The sequence below is a fragment of the Apostichopus japonicus genome, chromosome 16 (genome assembly GCF_037975245.1).
Source record: "Apostichopus japonicus isolate 1M-3 chromosome 16, ASM3797524v1, whole genome shotgun sequence".
In the NCBI taxonomy this organism is placed as follows: domain Eukaryota; kingdom Metazoa; phylum Echinodermata; class Holothuroidea; order Aspidochirotida; family Stichopodidae; genus Apostichopus; species Apostichopus japonicus.
The window spans coordinates 1,773,206-1,797,283 of record NC_092576.1 but is presented as its reverse complement, the minus strand read 5'-3'; the positions used below and the strand labels follow the sequence as shown (position 1 = coordinate 1,797,283).

At 37.6% G+C, this 24,078-nt stretch overlaps 1 protein-coding gene across 1 annotated transcript; it reads right to left on the bottom strand.

The window, feature by feature from the left end:
* Positions 1-4,368: 4,368 nt before the first annotated feature.
* On the bottom strand, positions 4,369-23,862 carry LOC139982784 (uncharacterized). The gene is made up of 13 exons (XM_071995878.1): positions 23,715-23,862; positions 22,274-22,354; positions 21,563-21,686; positions 20,975-21,074; positions 19,819-19,965; positions 18,832-18,948; positions 18,257-18,417; positions 17,452-17,701; positions 16,099-16,416; positions 15,268-15,512; positions 12,860-14,767; positions 11,704-11,806; positions 4,369-10,952 (listed from the first exon to the last, which is right to left on the bottom strand). The coding sequence occupies exons 1-13, from the start codon at positions 23,737-23,739 to the stop codon at positions 10,605-10,607; spliced, it is 3,927 nt and encodes a 1,308-aa protein (XP_071851979.1). The 5' UTR covers positions 23,740-23,862; the 3' UTR covers positions 4,369-10,604.
* Positions 23,863-24,078: the final 216 nt, after the last annotated feature.

Below are 24,078 nucleotides of genomic sequence, written 5' to 3'. Positions count from 1 at the left end.
CGCTCTTTCTTCATTCTTTTATTGTGATTCAAAAATTCGACGTTAAAGAATAAACGTGACTTTGAAAGCTGGCAAAAATAAAACAAAATTTCGACATTTCCACGAGTTTTGTAAAAAGTGGAAATTGGGTCAGCTTCCAAGTATGCCTTTACTCAGACTGTCAAAAACAGTCCCAAGATCCTTTTCGGTTAGCTAAGGGACCATCCAGGTAGTCATGGTTACCTATGACGTCGATAGTACATGCGCCTTTGACATTTTTCTTTGTGTAAATCTTGCACTTTTACGTATAACTATAGTCTAAGCGTTCAAATTTCCCAAAGACATTGAGATCCCAAACAAGCATCCAAATATCCCGAAATTTATGAAAGTGTATTTTTAAAGAGGAATTTTGAGTATTTTAGAAGGCGCCTCGTCAATATAAAGTCATCTTAGGAAAGATCATAGACCTATAGCCTTCATTTCAGTATACAGTGTCACTTAAATGTGATTTCATATTTATAGCCTTGAGCTTTATAAGTGTATTCTCCTCCTAACAATTTTAACTCCGGCCCGACCTGGATTTCGAGGACCCTCGCAAACAAAGTTCAAACAAAACGCAAAATTTATTCTTAAAAAAAATCAATCTGCAGCCACACTTCATTGCTGTGTTGCTCCAAACAGGGACAAGTTTACGAGCTCCCTGTTCAAATCAGGGAGTTAATAATTCAATCCTTGTTCCAATGGAAGCAATATGATACACTCACATTGTGTCACGTTAAAACCCCGTTGAACCAGGCAAGGAGTCGAGTTCAATCCACCATGCAGGGGTGATCGGTTTCACGCACACGTCCCCTCCTCCTCCCCCATATTTTAAGCTGTGATTATACTTTATTATTACAACAGGTAACCGTAAATTTAAGGGTATCAGAATGCTTACGCATTTCCACCCACGAGAAGTCATTTCCTACTAGATTTGACGTCATATTTTTTCCCTTTCTTTCGCTTCTCGGCCTTTTGGCTATAATTGCATGTGTAGTATCTGTTCCCTTTCGAGGGGAATGGTGATGCACACCCGACGATGATCACACAGTCACAGTCCCGATGCAAGGGGACTGGGGTTGGAAGCGGACCAGTCGTTCGGTAGTTTGGTTTTCGTGCCCATGTTCTTTCTTGGGCGACTTTTTCTTAAAAAGTATTTTTTCCCCTTTTTTTGCCCTTACTTTGGTACATTTTTGAAACTTAATACTAAAATCCGACAACAATCCGTTTTAATAGTTCATCATTGTTGAGGTTCTCAATTCAACATAGATTTTTTCTTAGTACTTTCTATCTTTTCTTCGAGGGTCAGAGAAAAACATCATTCCGGGCAAAATGGCCTGCAGCAAGAACCAAAATCTTACTTTACGGTACCAAGATTGAACAATGTACAGGTCAGGCCGATGGGGGTATACTCAGGTCCTTAAGCCTGCTAGAATAAGGGATTTTAATAACTTGTATTTTGTATTTTGCGGGGCCGGATTGAAACCTTTCACTGGCAGGGTTCGGTTCTCAGGTCGCCTTTTGAGAACTCCTCTTTGCCACACGATGAATTGTTGTTAAATCATTTGATGAAGTTTGAAAAGTTGTGACCAGTATTAGAATGCTTTCTTTGTGTGTACATAGTTTGAGATGTCGCAATCTTGATAACGTTTGAAATATTATCAAGTTTCCGTAAGTCCAAATATGATGAAGAAAGAAAAAAATCGACTTTTATTTTAACAGTTTTTACATACTTTACACACGGGAAGAAATATCTGGTTGGAGAAACTATTTACAATGTCTCGAATGAAATCATCAAAATGGCAGCACATTAACGTCCTTTTGACGAAAGGACCAAACATCATGAAGTAGTCATTGATATTAGATGTATCGTTGCAACAACATGAGTAAAGCATGACTACAAGGTTATGTAAACAGGAGTACGAACATAGGACGCGGGCAATACCACCCCCCTCCCCTCCTCACCCCTCCAAGGATTATCTAGCCTTAAATGAAAACGGAAGAAGAAAATGTCCCTTCCCGGTGGCTGGGCTGTTCCCCGGAAGTAAACTTTACTTCCGGAGTTTTGCCCACACAAGACCTCTAGCTACGAGGTTCCTAAACTTGGAGCCGTTTGAAACATTTGCCTCTTTAAGTTCTACTTAAGTAGTAATTACTCCACTTGATTAAATCACAAGAAAGCTTTCGGTGAAAATATGACCACTTTAGTGCAATTTGTGTTCTAAAGTGGAATTAATTCTACATAAGTAGAATAGAGCTGAGGCAAACGTTAAAACGGCTTCCAATATTTAGGACAATGTGAGTTTGATCTGAAGAAATAAACCACAAAATGACTCGTAACCAATGATTAATCCTCTCGGCACTTTCGGTTAAAAGTTACGAAATTTGCGGGCAAACCATATAGAAACGTTCCGGGGGCCGTTGGAATGTTAAAAATGTCACTGTATTACTAAGCAACTTCCCACAAAATGTTGAATTACGCTAAAATATCTCCAGAAAAATACCGAAGAAAATGAAGAGGTATTGAAGACGAAGTAGGTTATGATGTTGAATTTAAACATCACGTGTTACGGACTTTCAAATTCACCGATTTGTGTATGATTCCTTCGAACCCTCTCACGCAGACAGCCAACCGCAGAATGACATATTGCAGAATGTGGACCACGCTCTTTATATTTTTATTTATTTTATTGATTTATGGGGAACTTCCAGAGGCAGACATTATAACAATATACATATAATATTAAAGGGAAGATATTTCGCAGTTAGTTGAAATTCCCCATCGCAGTATTTTGTTCCTGTTTAACTCAAGATATGATAACTAAAACGAAAAGTCCTACGTTGCTTGTACGGCTAAAGTCTGGATTATTTCAGGAAGTCAATCAGTGGCATATTTTTTTTTCCTTCTGGGGGAAGAGCCCCCCCCCCCACACACACACATACCACCTACATGGGAGTCACCGTCAACGATCCAAAGGCCACCCAGGACCCAGGATGAAATCCTTAAATCTCCCTGGCCCTTCCACAATAGTTCAGCCCTTTATCTGAATCAGTCTGGGGAAATTTGGGATTTGCACCGCCTCATCCCCACCTTACACACACACCATTCAAATACTGTTCACGTCACTGGAGTGAATCACGGTAGGCGGTCTGTGATGCCATCAGGATAGATGCGTTTTTTTTTTATTGTAGTGCGCGTGCCCCTGGAGTATCCCTTTAAAGTTTACTTTTTTGTAAAATATTTTTCGTACACATTTCTTTAAAAGTGATCATTTTACAACAAAATCTTCTCTTATGTAGACCTAGTAAATTTCATCAAGTTTAAATTTAAACATGTTTATAGAAAGATCTTAACATTTTGGCAGCACTTGTTAACGTTTCCATACCAAAGAATCTCAAAGAATAAGAGAAGAAAAACAACACCCCCCCCCCAAAAAAAACACTAACAAACAAACAAACAAGACAGAGAGAAAACCGGTTATGGGCCAGAAATTTTTATTTCTTAATCTCCAGCAATAATAGGGAAAAATTACATGAAAGTTTTGTTCTTCAAGTCTACTTGCTTAAAAATGTTGGTTTACATCAAAAATTCCCCTCGCCACTGCCTCCCCGACAAAGTAATTGTAAATGATTAATATATAATTATTAACTGTCTCTATGACGTAAGAAATAATAAGACTCTTTTTCACGCCACCATAATACGCTTGCATACTTTATCATCCTACCCTGTTTATCAACGATGAAATTATTTAGTTGTCTATAACGAATGAAATTTTCAGGATAAAATATAGCATCAATTTAAAACAATTGCTATTTTCATAAGATTCTACTTAAAAACCTTTTAGCAAACTAGAAAATTTCAGTCAATGCAACTCTCACTTGCTGATTTTAGAATTTAGTAAATTCAACATTCACATTCAGTCATAGGTGATAAAAAGTTAAAATAAAAGAAAAAAAAAAATGTAAAAAGGAATTAAGAGCGAACTTTTAGAACATCATCAAGAAATGGGCATGACTTAGTTGTGACGTCGAGCGACTTTTTAAACTTACCAGTAATGTGTGTACTGTTTATATTATTTGATGAAATCTTTGTAATGATCAACCACTCCCCTTCACCCCCCCCCCCAAGAATAAACAAATGAGTTTTCAAACAGTATACAACAAATCCAATCAGAAACTAACATTAGAACCCATATCATCCCTTTCAACACAGTAAGCCCTCAAAAAAGTAAATGAATAAAATAAAATAAAATAAAATAAAAAGGAATAGATAAAAAATAAAACAAACAGAATACAGCCAGATTGAAGCAAGTCAAAAAACAATGAATACTAACATTTTTGAAAGAAAGATTGAATTCTTATAATAATAATAAGTTTGCTCACATGTTATTATTATTATTATTATTGAATACTTCAAATCCATACATCACTTTTCTATCAAATTTTAATATTTTAAAATTTGATCAGTTTTGTTACAAACAGTAGAATGAAAAAAATAAAAAAATAAAAGAATGAAAGTAAGCAGAAACACCTAATGAGGAGTTGTAAGATTTTCACTAAGTCTGAATAATTACTGAAATGAAAATTAAATTAAGCAGTCATTTGGTCATAACGGCCACAATGACATTTATAACAGATGAATAGGATTGAAGACGATCCAAAATTTTGAAACAAATATTGATCAAGTCTTAACAGAATTTAAATCTGAATCTTGAAACCACTACCTTGCCCCTCCCCCACCCTCAAATCCTCACTTGATGTAAGGACAATTTGCTAATCTAACACATTTTAATAAATATTCAAATAATTACCATCTCTCCAAACAATTGTTTCGATCCCATTTGTGAATTGAAATAATAAAAATGATGTAGTTAAAATTAAAATGGATGGGGGGAAGGGGATATTGAATCTGCCGTTGTAAGACATTTGAAAGTTGATATTCAAAAATTATTTGAAAAATAGTCACTGTTACTCTATAAAAGTTATAATATTACCAACATAAGGCAAACCGAAAAATCCCTTGTAAAAACTGACCTATCCCAAAAAGACCACTTCCTTCACACACCCCCCCCCTTACCACCCCACTTCCTCAAATAAGAAATAAAAGAGTATACGAACTAGGAAATAAATAAAAAAGAATAATAGTTGCTCTTGCTCTATATACTGAATAAATAAAAACTCTACACTAGATCATAAAATGTAAGCTATTTTCTTTCGAACTTTTTTTTTTTTTAAATCATTTTAGAAACTTCTCTCTTTTAATTAATCACACTATTTTGTTTGAAAGCAAATTCTGTTGAAAATTATGAAAGTCAAAACTAAAAATTAATCTCTACTTGAATGGAGAAAGTTATAATTTAGCGACCCACAGCTGAGTGGATTGGTTTTCGATCTACGCTAATGACACTGAATTAATATGTAATGATGTATGCATTGATCAATAATGCAAATGTAGAAATGGGTTGTTACTTTGGTATCCAAACTGCAAAAGTTTTTCTGACTGTTTCATTGTGAAATCAGATATAATTTTCTTGTGTCATTAGGTTATCTTTCATTAAATATAAAACATAGTGACACAAAAGCATATTTGTGTTTTATACTTCATATATACACAGTAATATAAAATATGTGTAAGAATGGCCCCTTTCTTGCAAAATGTTCGTCTCAGCTTGTTGTGAATGTTATATGGACACAACCAATGTCTTAAAGGTTGCACTTATGTTATTTAAATGACTCACGTAGTACTCCACAAAACTCAAATCGCTTTTTTTTTGGCAGCCGGAAATCAATCAGTCAGTCAATCTGATCTGAATGAACAGATCATTCAATTGTCAATACAGTTATTTGATGCAACATTGTATAACTATGTATATATATTCAATCAGTCGATGAGTCAAAATAACTGATCAATCAATCAATCAATGGATCGTTGCTTGAGTGAATTGTCTAATCAGTCAACAAATCAATAGGTAATGGACCAATTATCAATCCAAGCGGCTGATCAATCAATGAATGGTATAAAATAAACTTAATCAATAAAAATATAACAATCAATCAATCTATCCATATAACCGATGGATCAATCAATGTTTTTTTCATTGAGTTCATTTAACAGTCCTTCAATGGATTATCCATCAATCATCTGTTAAAGTAACTGATTAATTAATTAATCAACTGATCTACCAGATGATAAATCAACCAATCAATAATTCATCAATCAATCAAACATTCCAGATAATTTCTCAACCAATAAATAAATCCATCACAATCTAGTTTAATACTGACCAATCGATCAAAGCAATCATTTAATCTGTCAACCAGCTGCAACTGCTCTCTACTACTACTACTTATAAAAATAATTATAATATTCATCCTGATAACAACGGGATACATTTTACTGCCTCCTTACCCCCCACCCTTAACAAATTTGAAATGCCTGTTGCCATGCCGATTGTATGGGTTACTATAGAAGTGAGTTACTCTTTGGAAGCACTTCACCCACTTTTAAACTGCTCCTTCAAATCAACATGTCGTGAGACAAAAGTGTCGCTTGCAATGAATCACTAACGATTTCAAACTATTGATGATGTATATATGATATATGCATATACCCATCTTGAAGTCGTAGTGTTTAACCACACCTTTACCTTCAAAGCATATTTACCTTTCTCATCCTTACACCTACATTGTGCCAGAGGCTACTCTGGATATACCTGCTGCTGGGCCCACACCTAAAATAAGGGCCCGTTCAATCCGATAAAGGTTTAACATTATGCAGACATCCTACCATGAATACATTCATTATCCAAACAAATTTCCTCTGGAAACTTTCCTGCCCAAGGAGAAACGTGAATTCAATATTTAAATTGAGAATGAGAAGATGGAAAGGAGATGAAATTCTCTACTTGGATACCGTAACAACGAGTATAATACATAGAGATGTTGTTATAGGTAATAGATTACTATAGATGACTGGCACATGCGTGTGGAACATGGTAACAGAGTGCGGACGGCGGTGTGAAAACATCCAAACACATTTACACAGGACACTTTCCTGTCCAAAAACTAACATGTATTTAATCTTTGAATTGAGAAAGATAAGAAGAAGGGAAAAGGAAGATATTCTACATGTGGATATAAGCAGCTATGAGTATAATATATTAGCTAAATTATTAATAATTATACATAATATGGTTAAGTACTATCATGAAAAGTTTCACTCACATGTGTGTCCGAAACAGAAAAAAAACAGTAATATTGTTTGGTAAACGGTGCAAGAGAATCCATTAGCAATTAAGTAGTAGACTTGGGAGAACATTTCCTGTACAAGGGGTGTAACATGAATTCAAATTTTTCTTTGCATTGAATAAAGAGACAAATAATTCCTCCCCTTGGATATATAGTAACAATGAGGATAATATATGGGTCAAGATCTTACTATAAGTATTACTATACCAAAAAACAACAACACAACTTTCACATGTGTGTAGAGTGTGGATATATAGACAATGTGTACAAAAATAGCTATAGAATTCTCAGTACTTCAAAGTCGAATACATGCATGCAACTTTTACAAGGAGATGCATTTAGTGTTTATAATTCCTTAGCACAAGGAAAAAGGATACATGTAAGTACTACAAAGGTCATGGGTGAATTAGCTCCTTATATTTTAGCATGTTCATAGGTGAGAGTGATGGAATTTTTCAAATCCCTGCCCTCGCAGAGACCGATCTCTCCATCATGGCCAATTTGCACATGATATGAACCATCTGTTCACAGCGAGCACTGCATTATCTTTATCATGTTCGTAGTAAAAAAAAAAAAATTCATCTACAAAGTGGAAATTTTTCAAAGATTTTTACAACATCAAGGTGTGCAGGAATAGACTTCCCATCTCAGAAATTGTGAGAAGTTGTATAAACTGGCACCTTTGGCCATTGTGCATACAAACAATACTTTATACATTAACTCTTAATAAGTATGTGCAAAACATACAAAACTAACAAACTAATAACAAAAAAACATGTTACAAGGAAAACATTGGGACCTTTTTGAAATAATACAGTGTATGGAACCTGGAAATTCTTTGGGTATAAATTTACAATTTCAATCAACGAGAAGGTAAAAAGATTTAGTGACAAAACATGGAGATATCAAGGACAAGTTCTGCCGTAAAATAAGAGCTTGACAAAATTTTGAAAAGGGACAGGATCCTAGATGTATGAGCCACAGTGGGGGGGGGGGGGTGTGTAACAATAGCACATATTCATCAGATAAATTGGCAGCAAGTCCGCAATTTGAAATCGTCAAGGCAACAGATAGCACAGCTTCCCTTGCAACATAAGGTGTTTTAAGGTTAAAGCATAATGTAACAATAGTTCCAAAGTAACAAATCCTATTGTTACCACCAAATGGAAAAAAAAAATTAACAAAAATAACAGCTTTGGTAAAAATTTAGGAAAATGTCATCATCAGGCGATTACTTAGACAATCAGTCTAATATTCTTTCACCTTTTGATACTGCTGTTCCCTGTGAGAACCAAAAAAACAAAGAGAGCTATTTACCCCAAAGGGAATGAAACGTCAATAATTGTCCCACCTGTTGTTATAGAGACAAAGCTGAACAACAGAGCACTGTGTTACTCTACTAAAACGAACCTGGAGATGGTTCACGATCCAAAGGTTAATCCATGTACCTTTACAAATAAACAAATGTCTCCAACACAAGCAACAAGAAAAACAAAAATAAATACAAAATACAAGACACGGTGAGACTGATGACATTGCACAACTGATAGTAAACAGATTAATTAATTAACTAAATAATCAATCCTGGAAGGTGTTTAGGTGGAGACTTAAAAGTTAACAAAGTAATGCAGGGATGAATGAAATTCGATTCTTAGGTCAACAATAGAAAGAAACACTTTTAAATGGCAAAATTCTGGGTTGCTTAAATAAATCATACAGTTGAAAACAACATTGATCAGTGAATTGATAGTTTTTTTATAGTTTCCATAGGAACCAATCAAATCTTTCTAATCCTCCACCCCATTCCTCTGTTTGCTGTATGTAGAATGGTTGTCCTACAGCAGTAGTCCTTTGGCCAAATTCTGGCCTGCAAAATATTGTATATAAACAAAGTGGCCTACAATTTTACACTAACAGGGATGTGCTGAGATGTTGTCCTGGAGATTCTTATTTCAAACCATCACCAAATCCCAAAACAATGTCAGCCTTATGTTATTGTTTTCCTTATTTTATATGATACCTGAGTTTCAAACTGGTTACTTGGCTGACACACAATGCAACAACATTAAATTAAACATAAATAAACGAATAAAATGAATACTTAGAAGTGGGTTCAAGGTAAAGATATGTCCAAATTAGCACAAATTTTTTGGCAAAGTATTTAATTTTTTAAGTTATAAATAGGAAAGTAGTGATTAATGAATGGTCCTGAAAATTATAGAGGGCAGTGTAATTATTCAGGATGCATATAGAGGGCAGTGTGTCAGTTTTCACGATGCAGAAATGACAGACTAGACATAGTTTAGTTCTCTTCTTGTCAAGTAAGATGCTCTTTGCTATAAGTTAAAGGAGCACCATTTTTTTTTGCAATTGCTAACTTGGTTTAGGGACACATTCCCCAAAACTGATCAGCAAACTGGGAAAGAAAATTGAAGAAATTGTATTACGAGAAAATTAGTGTGGCAAGTTTTTTTATATCTCAAGGTAACGATTTAGGAATGTGACCAAAAAAAAAAAAAAAGTTAGCACTGGTCACTTGTGAACATTAAAATGCCCATTCCAGTCTTGTATAAGTACTAAAATATTTCTTGTTGCTAGGCAACACCCCTCCACCACTGCAGGTATACTAGTTGTGTGCAGTAATACCTGCTTACAAATTTACACAGTGTTCGTTCACGAAAACCTCACGTTTCAAATATGAATTGAAGAAACATTTTCCAGACAGACCAGATCAGGCCAATAACTACACCAGTATTAGCAACAAGTCTGTACAGGATTCTTATAAATAGACCATTTAAATTTAAAAAATGCGACTAAAGCTAAAACTTAAATCGAGTAAGAAGAAGTTTGCATTCTACAGGGTAAAAGGATTTAAGTTATTTCTCCGATACAGTTCTAAGAAAACTGCAAATCAAAGTGAGCTGTGACATGATAATGTTTACACTAAAAACTTGCTGGAGGTCCCACAGACTTTTCATCCCGAGTCTAATGGTCCATCCATCAAACAGATCTCAAGGAAATAATAATTTCTTTCTAATTTTTATCCAAACCAGCTTAATCTGACAGATGCTCCAATATTTTATTCGTTCTCTTCTCGAAAATTCTTTTCCAAAATGCTTAAAACTCTGGCGACTCAAATTTTTTAGTCTGATCGAAGAAATCCATATCTATCAAACTTCTCTTTGCACAGATTGATGAATCACAAATAAAACTACTTAAAAGTCACTTTGCTCCTAAGAAACTATTTACCCTTTAAAAAGCACCTTACACCTTATATGTCTACCTGATTTCCCAAGAAATGACAGAAAATAATGGAAAAACAAACTTCTGGAGAAGTCTTAGACATTCGCCTGATACCTGCCGACCAAACTTCTCTCCCTCTTGAACTGCATCCCGACACCGCTCTCGACGCTCTCCCTCTCCGTGGCTATGGAACTGCCGTGTTCGCCGACGTCCTCAATGGACATCCCGTCCAGAATGGCGCCCTCGTCTGAGAGGTGTAGACTGGGCGGCCCGTCTTCGTGGTGGTCGTCCTGGCTCAGCTTTCTGAGCAGTTCGTCCGCCTGGCCGATCCGTATGTTATTCTGGGCGGCGATCTGGTTTGCCTCGTGTCTGGTCCGATCTTGCTGTCTCTCGATCGAAGAGACTTGATTCAGGAACGCCTCGTGTTCCATGAGGTCTTCCTCCTAGAATTATCGACAGAGAAATGAGTTAGTGAACAAACAGAAGACAAAGAATGAACAATTTATACAAAGTCTATTTTATGATTCTGGATTATCTCAACTCTGGAAGAAAAGATTAACATTCAATATTAGTTCTGATAGACTGGGTCGCCAGATTTTAAAACATCTCATTAAAACACCTCCAAAACATCTCCAAAAATCTCCAAAACATCTCCTTTAAAACATCTCCACTTTCCCTGAAATGTGGCCAGACGAGTGTTTCCCTGCAGAAATCCTATTTGTATGTAAAACATGCTAAAATGGTCCAGTTATGACCAGCTAAGAATTGTCTCACATTATAATTCTGGGATAGGCTTTAAGAGTTGTAAGATGATATGTTGGAAAAAAAATTACGTTATGGCTGTTTTCTTTCAAAATCTCATTCTTTTATGAATAAATAAACAAAACATCTGGCAGGTCTTAATAGAAACCCCATATATGGTGCAACCACAATATGGCCCTCTCAACTTACCTCACAGGTAACCCCCATACCCCCACCCCCCTTCATTTATTCACCTGGGTGAAGCGAGGAAATTGAGATTAAGTGCCTTGCCCGAGAACTCAATGTAATGATCTGGTCAGGAGTGAAACCTGCGATCCAAAGATTGCCTTAACCACTTGACCACAACGCCCTCTTCCAAAGTAACAAGTTTGTACAGATCCTTACAGTAACACATTTCCTGACCTACAACTTCTGACCTACAACCTCTCTCACCTCATCATCTGTGTCACCTGGCAGATGCATCCCCTCTAAGTCTTCCTCTCGATGCGAGAGGAGTTCCTCGTACCGACGCAGGTCGTCATCGTCATCATCCACGCTGTTTAGAAAATAAAAGAAATTCATGTCGAGTCCTCGTTAAGAGAGCCCTTACCGCAGTAAAAACAATTACTGTCCAATGTTGGTTTGTTACGGTTTAAGACTGAAAACAGGATTCCTCTACTTCTTTGCAGGTAAACTTCTATGACAAACTGAGGCAATTCCAGGACCCCTTCCAGAGATTGTAACATTTGGCAAACGTTCATGAGGAAATGGGGCTATGCTCCATTTTTGGAAAATCAATCCATTTTCCATGAATTTCAACTTTTTTCCTCTCTTCCATCACATATGCTTTTGGAAACTGACTATCAACTTTCCAAGGCTTTTCCACAACTTTTTCTTTAGGAAGCTGAAGTTTCAACTTTCAAAAATTTTACCCATGACAGTGGGAAACAAGTGATAACTTGTTTGATAACTGCCTCTACAGTAGATAATCGCTTTCTATAAACCTGCTGATGATTCAGATTTACCAAATAGTTTCAAAACATGAACTGATGAGGTAAGACAGTGGTGTGACCACTCCCTGAGGTGAGACTATTGTTCTTAAGTTTAGACAGTCCAAGAGCAATGTGTAATAGATCTTAATAACCATCACAATCAGTTATCATGTAAATTGCATACATGTCTATTGTCTTTTGATATTTAAATATTACACTCATTAATCTGAGCTACGTTTTAGGGGTTTATCGGATGACTAACTAGAAACTACTAAGTTTAAATGTGAAAGGAAACCTCCAACAAATCTTCAGGTGACCTACCAGATAAAAGATAAAAGCAAAACAATTACTTTTTATTATATGAAAAGAAATCAGTCAAGGAATCCAGTGATCCTATTGGTCAACCAAATTGGCAAACTAAAAATAGGGAAAATAATCCCCACCTACAAATTATCAAATTTTAATTTTTTAAGAAGTTCATATCAGTCTTCATTTTGCTGTGGAAAAAGGAGGTATGCAAACTTCAGTTGTCTCTAAATCTGATAAAAGAGGTGAAAAGGGCACAAAGAAACAACAAACTTATCTACAAAGGTATTATCTACAAAGGTATAACTTACACTTCTAAAATAATTTCTTCATCCCGGCTTTGTCCTTCCTTCCCAGGACTGTCTCTCTCCTGTTCGGTGTCTTCTAAAAACCTCCTCAAGCTATCTGTCATGGGTGCAATGGGAGGGGTGCCATCCGGTATCAGGTTTCGACGTCGGCTGGGAGAGAGGGTACGGTTAAGGCCCGTGGGGGGTCTGTCCAGGATGGGGCCGCTCCCTTTCTCTTCTTTGCCGTTGGCTAGTATGTTCTCTCTCGTCAGTGTTTCAGGTCTGTCCTGCTGCTGTGAGGCAGGCCGACTCCCGACGGGGAGTTTGACGTGGGGCGATTCTGCAAAGCCGTGGCTCTCGTAGGACACGTCCTCGTTTAAGGAGGTGTCAAAGAGGGAACCAGTGGACCTTGAGTATTCCGAGATCTTATCCACATTACCAAGGGGTTTACCTTCAGCATCTAAACTTTCTCCCGTCTCCTTAGACTTTCCCTGACGGTTCCTAAGCCTCCTTGGCTTCCTCTTCTTTGTCGGCAAGCTCTTTAGAAAGCCGCAGACCCTCTTGTAATATTCCACTTGTTCGTCGGAATCCAGTTCGCTGGCCACGAGCTCCGGATCAAGGTCAAAGTTAATCTCCATGGCAGAGAGCCTCCGTAGGTCAGGGGTGGATTTGGCCAAGGGTGCCGGTTGGTGGTGATGATTTCCCTTGACTTTGATGTGATGTATGCCGTTGATGACGTCATCGTACGGCGACCTCTGCCTCTGACCATGTGACCCGTGACTGACCGCCTGATTGGTCGGACTCACTGATGAATACTGATTAATGGGAAGACCAGGATTGTGTCTTTGATGATGCGTGCCAAAGTCTGAGTTATTGCCCCTTGGTGTGCTGGTATGGAACTGATCTGCTCGGAGCCCAAACTCGGGGACTTGGCCCGGGGACAGATCCAGACCCGCGGCATGTTGAGATGCAACGTAACTACCATCACGATTATTTATAGAGTTATGAATATGCATGGCCTGGTCTGGAGAGACTGGGGTGTGTACACTAGAGTAGCTGTTCGACTGTACTGCACTTGAGTAGAATTGGCTGTGATTGCCTACTGTATCGTACGCCGTGACGTAATGGGTCGTATCGGCTTGACCTTTGACCTCCGCACCGCTCGAGTTACCCCCCTCGATGTCGGAGAGCATCGGTATGTAGGACTCTGTGTGGTTGCGGAAGCGATTCATAGACGGGTAATAGAGGGCGCCGTTACCTGCATGATATATCTGGTCCTTCATAATGTAAGGGGAGTACCTGTGTTCAACCTCTGTGTATGGATGCACATAAGGGTCTGTATTTATTGGCAAGTGTGGCTGGGAAGCAGAGAGCATCAAGTTCTGTCTCGACAGGGACTGTTGTGGGTGTCCACCATGCAACGGCTGCCCGTGAGAGTACCCTCGGTTCGACCTTTGACCTCCGTTCGGTGTGAACATTTGGTCAGCCGGTGGAATGTTACCGCTGTAGTAGTCCCTGCCGGATATTCTTCCGACCGTGGAGGATTGCGAGCGAGAGCTGACGGAGCATTTATCGTCGTGGAGGCTTCTATGGGTGCTACTTCCCTGGCTATTCATGCCACCATCGAACCCATTCCCATCATGCAAATCACCGCCGTGGCTGACGTTGGTCTCGTCCTCCTCTTGCTGGTAATATCTAGGGTCAAAGGTCTCGGGGGCCATCAACCTCTGGACCAACGGGTCCACTATCTCGGACTGGTCCTCGCGGCCGGATGCGGATCTGTTCTCCACGTAGGAACCAGAGTGAGACAGAAGGTCGCTGTCCTGGAAGTCGTTTTCCTCCAGGAAGTCATAGCGCCATCTGAGGGCCTGTTGTACATCTGACCTGAGAGCTGGTCTCTTTGCTGATAGCACAGACATCAGCAGATCATACCTGTCAAAGGAAGGACATACAAAATGAGGGTTAACTTTAAAATTGTCTTGTTTTTAAAGGGTTGCTTTTTTTTTGTAATTTGTCCATAAAATGCATCAATTGCTACGAAGACCCTCTCCCAGAAGCAGTACAAGGATAAGTTTAATTTGCAAGCCACGATATATCCAGCACAAAATTGTTCTGGTTGGCCTTAGAGGGATATTTCGGTGGCAGACAATTTGACATGGGAAAAGAAAAAATATCCACACTGTTAGATGGCAAACCCATCTCAACATCTTGTCCTAAACGATATGATTGGTTGACTGGAGTTTGACTGGCTAAACCATCCATTCTTCTCTGGAATGGATCACAGTAGGTTGCCTGTGATAATTAGAAACGTAGCATCTTTGTTTTCCATGCCCTTTGCCAGGCCTGGAAAACATGATTTTTCAAAAATTTCATATACCGTGGGGGAACCCTTGTTTTGTGTTCTATATTTTTATATCTTCGCTTTTAAATACCTGTCAATCAATTCTAAGCTCCGCCTCTTGATGACTTCATCCCCGATCAGTTTGACGGACTGCTCCAGGTTGATGATCTCCTCGTCGTCAGGTGGCGGTCTCCGCCTCATGAACTTCCTCAGGCTCTCTCTCCACTCCACCAAGATGGCCGACCTCCGAGAGAGATGGCTGGATGACAGGAAGTCATGAATTTTATCCAGGTTAGGGGGAAGGAATCTCAGCACTTTATTGCACCAACGCTCAATCTTTTACGGAGAGAAATGGAGAGAGTGGTTAATCGGGTTGGGCAGTAATCTCAGTAACTTCTAGTTGTTGTGATCCATTAATTAGCTTGATAGTGCAATCAAAGCTTGATAGTGCTTGATAGGGACTGATAGTGCAATCAAAAAGTGCCCAGAACAAAGATCTGAGGCAGCTGTTTTTGAGATAATGTTGATGAATTCTTTGAAACTAATCCACATTAAAAATCTGCATGACAATGTAGCCAAATAACATGACTCACCAAACTTTGTCTTAAATAATGAAACTGTGAAAGTCAAAAATGAAATTGACATCTTCCTATTTTCATTCGTCTACAAAATGTCACGACATGTGGCCAACGACAAATTGTTGAAAAATCTTAATATCAAGTTTCATTTAATTACTTGATATTTACTGTTGACTTGGTGAAGAATAAAAATCTAGAAGGGTGTCTTAGTTTGATCACAAACACCCTTAATTCAGAGTACCTTCAAACTTCAACCACCTCCTCCTCTTAACCCTCCCCCAGCCCCAGCCCCCCTCCCTGCCCCCGTCTCCACTCTGCTTCATCCAATAACCATTAATCCCTACCTCATCACACAAGGTGTAATAATCACAGACTGCTATCACAAAATCTTCTTTCTCGTCCAGTCTTTTCCGGAATTCTTTCAATATTTTCAGCAGTCTTCTCGCTTGGTTTTTAACATCGAGGGCGCCCTGCTGGGGACTCGTAACCACCATTGCCTGAATCTTCTCTACTAGCTGTTCGGCGTTGGCTATTTTTTCCTCAGCGAGGGGTAGTTCCGCAGCCTCGAAATGATTTTTTAATGCCTCTGCCCTGCCAGGCGTATCCCCGATCTCTCTTTCCCTTAACAGTTTCTTGCTATCCTTGGTAAACCATTTGATGAGCTACAGAGAGGGTGATAAAATGTGAAATTGGTTAGAGTAGGAAAAAGCAGATATTTTGAAAAGTAGGATAAAATGTGGGGAAGGGTAGGTATGATGGACAGTTTTACAAAAGTGGAGTTGTCTCCAGTGATCGGGTCTAACACGAGAGAGAGGTTTGTGAAAAAATCTTTGAAGAGCCCGAGTTTGTGAAAGTTGGCTTAAAGGGATATTAGCTGAAGTGGATTGGTTGATGTAACATTGCTGAAAATCTTCAAGTCAACATCACAGAAATTAGGCGCTTTCCTGCAAATGCATCAGCCCACAGCAGAGTGAATAATTGTTAGCATTTCATCTGAGATGTATTTTATGATGAATTTATCTTTTAAATATAATATTGAAATCGTTCATCCAATGAGGAAAATAATGTAAAAAATAAAAAAAGACTTAGGAAATCCAAAATACAAATAACATCTATAAGTGAAGTAAACATTTCTACTGTATCATATTTCAAGGATATTAAATACAAAAATTATAGAAGAAAACTAAAGCACTTTGACAAATATACATCTGCTACAACGACATCACAAACTACCTGATGTGATCTACTCTCTGGAGGAAGCTAGTCAAAATGTTCATGTTCCATATCTTCCCTTGTCTACTGGGAGACTTATCGAGTTAGAATTATCAGACCAGAAAGTACACCTCTCCTTTAGCTTTTGAACATTAAAACATTTAATTTAACATTTTTATCACAAGATGTCTAGAAGTAGCCAAAAGATGCAGGGAATGCTTCAATGCACAGTATACAATTTCCCTCTGTTACCCAGTAGGATGCAAGCACAACAAAAGCATCAAACTTTGCATCTAAAATAATGATATTAAAAGAAACATCAGAAAAAGACTGCACATGTATCATGCACTTTTACATAAGTTTCAGATACTGAGGTTTGAAAGTGGGTCAATGAAATCTTTAACAGACCAGACCCTCACCCACTTCCCCCTCCCCACCCAACCCTCACCCCTTTTCAGAACCTCATGTAGTATATATATATCAACCTGTTTCAGTTGAGCACTGTACTCCATGGCAGAGAGAAGTAGATTGATCTTCGATTCAGCGGTTTTCCAAACATGGTCCATCCGGCTCTTCATCTCATTAAGACTGGCCATGCAATCCTTGACATGGTTATAGGTGTCCCTGAAAACAGCCTTTTGAGCCACCTCATTGAAAATGGGATCATCCTCAGAATGTTTCAGCTTTTGTAAGAGGTCAGTGCATTTTTCGCACGTGGGTGGAAGATTACATTCACTGAATGGGGAAGAAAAGGAGAAGAAATGTTAATTTAAAAAGTAGAATTTGCGTTCAATTTCATCATGCAGAAATAGTGACAGGTACTTTACATTACTGCGTTGAGGTAGCTTTGTGTTCTGATGTGTCTATAGACAACATGGAATAAGATAATGAAATTAGCAGTGTTTTTACTTGATAGTACCCACTGTGACTTGCAATTGTTTAAGACTCAAATGAACACATCCTACTGTTTCTTCCTCTACCAGAATACAATCACTAATCCCAAATTTTAATTTTAATTCATTACCCAAAAGAAATTAAAGAATTTAGTTGAATCAACTGTGATTTTATCTTGATAGTTTTGATAAAACTAGGACAATATTGAAGCATGTAGAAAAAGCTGTTTGACGATCTTTACCACCCTGGAACCAATCTGTTATAGTTATAGTTATAGTGCCATCAATTTTCCAGTTCAAGAATTACCCAAATTCCCTCCCTTTTGCAGTGTTTGAATTCCACAAAATTTCATTTTTAACTATCTGAATAAATTTGGCAAAAATTGACAAATCTTACATGACAGCCTCTTCATAGCACCTTTTGGTCTTCTGGAGGGTCTCTTCCAGTTCTGTCTGCGAGGCCCCTAACTGGACCTCTTCCAGATTGGTCAGGCGGTCCAGAGCGGACGAATACTTCGTCGAGCATTCGTGGAAACTCACGAAGAATGGTTCCACGGTCTGCAAGAAGTTTGGATCAAAATGAAATAAAAATTGGAGAAAGTCTGAATTTAATGACTCATTTCTGTATTACTCGGTGAATAATTTATCCGGTATTGCATCACAAAAAGCTATGCAAAATAGGCAAATTGCTATACAATTGAGAAGATGAATGTAGCAGGTTCTGGACACAGAACCTTAGTATTTTATAAGAGGCAAAGTTCATAGCCTTCAAAGCTGCTATGCAAAATTTGTACATTAAAATATTCCGTACTTCTCAAAAAATCATTTAAAAAAAAAATCTTGATTTTTACCTTGGTACCACAAGAAGGAAACTGTCAAATTCTGCCTTTAGGAAAAGATGGATTCCTTGATTATTCCACCCCCCTCCCGCACCCCCACATCATGACCATCTGACCACTAGGGGAGACCTACCTTTCTGAATTTAACCCAAGCTAGATGGGAATACTGCAGATACCCTCCAAGATCCGTCAACAGTTGGCTCTGATCCACATAATTATGGAGATCGGTCTCGTCAGCTAATAAAAGCGTCTGCAAATAAAAAGGGTAATGAAGAAAAGTGATGAAATCAACAAAGAGTATCCTGTTAATGCCATGCCTTATCTTTGTCCAGATTATGTATATTATCGCATAAATATTTTGTAATTAGTCTGGACTTAGAATATGTTTCTTATGCTCAGGTTCTTTCTTGCCAACTATTTTTTATGGTTCCTTTTTGTTTGCAGTGAGTTTGTCAAATCTTCGGGCTGGTACAATTACTCCAACAGTTGAATGAAAAGTCTGGTACATGAAAGCATTAACAGTTTACTTAACTCCAGCTAAGATTTGCATTAGAGACTATGAAATTGAAACTTGACAGGATTAACAGTCCAAAGAAAGAAAAATTTACTAATAATTAGAGAGACACAGATGATGAATAGAATTGAAAGTAATTGGTAAACAATGGGCACAAATGAGCTTGTACTAGTCAGATGTTTGTAAATGAGAGACCAGCAGTGTCTACCAACAAACATGACAACAATGGTTTCCGCCATGGTGTTGACAATGGTGTCAACTGTAATGTGGACTATAGAGTGGACAATAGTGTGAACAATTTGGATAAATAATAGTCATTGGTGTTGACAATGGTGCAGTCAATGGTGTTGGCAAACGTTTGTAAATAAAAGACCAGCAGTGTTCACAAACAAACATGACAACAATGGTGTCCACAATGGTGTCAACTGTAATGTGTGAACAATTTGGACAAATGAGACTCATTGGTGCTGACAATGGTGTTGGTAATCTGTTGATGGTGTCCTCTTTAGCTTTGTGCTAAATATCCCTGGACTGAGTTTCACTTCCTTTAAATATAGCCGACTAGCAGTAACATTACTTCCCAAACGAGCTATTAAATATCGTTACCTGAAATATCGGTGAAGCCAGCATCTTGTTCTTCTTCTTTTTGCTAACTCTCAGCCCTAGGATCGTCATGGTGTCTTTCATAGTTTTCTTGTTCTGCGGCTGGATGGCGTAAAAGACAGACTTCCCTCCAGCTGCCTGCATCTCAGCCTGCAAATGATGATGTGTTTTAAGAGTCACTGGATTCGTTTTCTAGTTTCTTTACTTTTACTTTTTCCTATAAATCTGAGTCATCTTTGTATCATTTATTTATGGTCTAGCAAATTTCAAGGCGGCTTCTCTCAAAAAGTATCAGCTCTCAACTGAACGAGATAGAAGTAACTATAGAGCAATGAATTTATGGAAACCACTAAAAATACTAATTGAATATGACCACTAGTCTTCAGCTTTATAATGATACCATAACATAGCTACATGACAATGCTGTATATTGGAGCAGGTCACATGACTACTGTAGCACTCTATATAGGGCAGATATTTTGTTTTTTTTATTTTTTCAATAAGTTGCAAGAAACTACTGGAAGAGCAGACAGAGTTGACTTGCTCCATGAGAGAGACAACACATCAAAGACAGGGCCAGACTAACCCATAAATACAAGGTGTAATAAAATACATCATCTGGGTAAGAAATAGTTGGCTATGTTTACTAACGATATAAGTCAGAGTGAATGAGCGCAAGCGGGTATTATTTGCACAAATAAACCAGATGTATTTAATTATCATAATCCTGTGGAGCAGCACCAATGATGATCAGATTTATGAACAATTTTGTAGAGATATGAGAGACCGTCGAGAGTATCACGTAATACAGTACCTGACTTTGTTTCTAAATGTTTATTTTCTTCGCTCGACAAAATTTGAACATACACAAGCACCACACACCAAAAACCCACCTGTCATGGTCACATGCAGAATGATTTGAATAAAATTTATAAACTTGGCGACATGGAAGCAATATATTTGAGACAATATCTTATAAATTAAACAAACTGCACGCAAATAACAAAAAAAAATTGATATCGGTCCCAGGGTCACCACAAAGGCAAATCTAGCCCAGGTTCCAAAACACAAGTACCTGATATGGCTATTAGTCCTGAATATATAAATCTATAAAATGATATATGAATATATATAAAATACTAATATAAGCATACTGTACCTGGAGGCTGTTCAACGCTGACTTAAGTAGGGAGACAAATTCCACTGAAGAAAATCGCAGGTCTGCAACAAATGCCAAACCGTGAGCTCTGTCTCTGGGACTGAGAGTAAACAAAAATAAAATAAACATACAAATAAAAATGACTGTATATGTATACAGCAAGGGGTGTAAATGAATTGCACTGATTGGATGAATCAATAGGACTACAGTACCAGGAACAATTAAGGCCCTCATGAGGACAATACTAGGATCTCAAGAGGACAACACTAGGACCTCATTAGGACAATACAAGGACCTCATGAGGACAATACAAGGACCTCATGAGGACAATACATGAACCTTCAAGGACCATATCGGGCTCATCCAATCTGAGCTTCATTGCATGAAGATGACAAAAGAGTACATCTGCATTGTGGTAACCTCTTGAGAAGGCAACTTTTATCTTCAGTCTCAACTACTCAAAAGAATTTTCAAACAGACTTGTGTAAGACTTGTTTCCTGACTGTAAACGAGATGGCTTAATGTCTAACAGTCTTAGGCTACTGTAACATCGTACAGTGCAATGATGTGACAGTAATGATATCATACCTGGCCAATTCAGCAAAATATCTCAAGATGTGATCCAAGCCGCTAGCTTTGACCTTTGACTCCAGGCTTGCATGGTGTCTTGATGGGAAAGAGATGATTGGTCGACCATCTAGATCCCTCCCTCCTGATGAAGAGGAAAATCACGAAAATGAAATGTTGAACTGCATACTTTACTAAATATTGAAGTTAGCATACAGTACATCTCATTTTATTTCAAATTATTTGTGGACTCAGATGCTACATTTTTAATTATATACCAGCTTTCACAAACCAGGGTGCCAATGATTCTAGCACAAGTTGTTGAGAACATTGTTAACAGATACAGATATTAAAGGTCATAAAGTATAGCCGACAAATATGCTAGATAGTCGAATAATTGGTCACTAATTGTTCCTGATTTCAATCACTCTATTGTTATCCTCAAAGCACTGAGACATTTACTTGTACCCTCCTCTATATCTGACAATGAAATGGAGGATCAGAAGCATTTAGAAAAGCACTTTTGAAAACTTTCTAGAGCTCTTTAGCAAGCTGAAATTTGAGCCCAAGAAAGATGACCTGTTAACTTCTGAACTTTCAAATGCTTGCATGATGCTAATGATTACATCATGAATCAAAATTTTCAAAAAATTACTAAAAACCCCAGACGTTTTATTTTGAGTAAAAAGGTGTTCCTTTGCTGTAAAGTACATTACAGGTTTCAAACTGTACCTGTGTAGACTGCAACTTCAGAGAGAATTAGCTGGTCCTCTGGCATCTTCGGAGCCATCTGGTCCCGAGACAACATGACGCCTTTATGAGAGTAAAAAAGTTATTGCCAAAGAAGAAGATCAACCCCTAAAAATATATTCGAACTACGTAACGTCCAGCATCATGAATGCTCTTCATTAATTAAACAATATTAATTTACCTTTTAAAGAGCAATGGATGGTTCTTTTTCTTACGTACTGTTGACTATTTGAGAGATGTTGGAGCAACACAATACAGTATATACTTAGTAACTGTATCACATAGTAGGCTTCTAAACTGTGTCAAATAAAGGTAAGAATGTATGCTAATTTATATATAACGAATAAATCATAAAAAGGGTATTTATGACAGTATTTTTGCCTATTTCAAATATCGTAGTTACCAGCTTGATTACCAAATCTAAATATCTGTCAGACTCAATTTACAGAACCAGAATCTTTAGTCTGTAATATTTAGTCTGTATGGTGAACTGGAAAGTTTACGGCAGCACAAGTTGAAACTTCGAAATAAAAGTCAACATTTTGAGACAATATGCTGCAGTTTTTATCAAGATAATAAATAGATCCTTATTTTAATGGGTCCCAAACCATAGTGACTCAAAAAAGGACAATGGAAATTTTGGAGATTATTAAGTTGAAATGTCAACTTTTTATCTGAAAATTTTCATCAATTATATTTCCAACTCGTTAATTTGGCCACTGGTGTTGATAATCTAGTTTTTTCCTCACCAATAAACATACCCAGGTACACATTTTACACCAATATTCGTGTACAGGTACAGGTGCAGTTTAATGATTATCCAAGTTTAAAAAGTATATATATAAATACAAACGACCAATATCATTTGATTTTCAAAGAACTTCCTAATCAGGCCCTCATTTTCAATAAATGTGGGGAACCACTTTGCCAAAGAACAAAATAATTGCAACAAGTATGAAGATACTATGAAGAACTACGTAAGGCAGAAAGAGGAGGCATGTTATGTGCATGGGGATATATTTACTAGTTAGGGCTAACTTTCACTTAGTCTAGGCCTTGTTTTGATATCCCTTCAATAAATTTTGATAAAAATTACATGAACTAGCCTATCACCAATGTAATTTGTTTTTCGTTCTTTACAAATATTTACACATTTCTTTCCTATTCACTGACATTAGCACACTAGTTGAACTAAGTTTGTGTTGAATTGAAACAGCTGCTATATACTCAGACTTCATACTAGGCTATTCATAACACTAACTCTAACTAAGTCCGCTTAGGCTCGAAATAAACATACGTTGTAGTAAATGTTAGGCTAGGCGATAGTAAATTTTGATTGTCTAAAGCGCGTTTTGATCGTCTTACTGTAGTCAATTAAAGGCATTACGAAAATTGTCATGCCACTAGTAACATTAAAACTCACATTTTCTTCTCTCTTCATCATCCATTTTCGTTTATGAAAGTATTCTAAACCTCTCTTTTTCCGACATGATCGATAAAATATAGGCCTGGTTCATTGTTATAACGTTAGTCATTTCATTGTGTTGTATGTGATACTCAATGGCTACAGTATGAATAACCACTTGCCGTTGTGTTGTTTACAAGCAAATTCTGTTCACCTATAGAGGGCGACATTCTATGAAAAAGAAATTCCCTTGATAGACTGACAGTGTCTCGAATCTCTCGGTCACCAGTCCGAAATTTGCGGTGGTCGTTAGAATTAGGCGCATGGAAAATAACGGGAAACTGAATAAGATTTGAGATCGACTTATATATAATAATAACTA

What these genes read in the sequence shown, in the direction of transcription:
- LOC139982784 (XM_071995878.1), bottom strand. Translation starts at nt 23,739, where the DNA reads ATGGATGATGAAGAGAGAAGAAAAT. An exon ending in ACAGTGCTCAACTGAAACAG is followed by an intron (nt 16,417 to 17,451) that starts GTTGATATATAT and finishes CCCTCTCTGTAG; the next exon opens with CTCATCAAATGGTTTACCAA. An exon ending in CAGGTGACACAGATGATGAG is followed by an intron (nt 10,953 to 11,703) that starts GTGAGAGAGGTT and finishes CGATAATTCTAG; the next exon opens with GAGGAAGACCTCATGGAACA.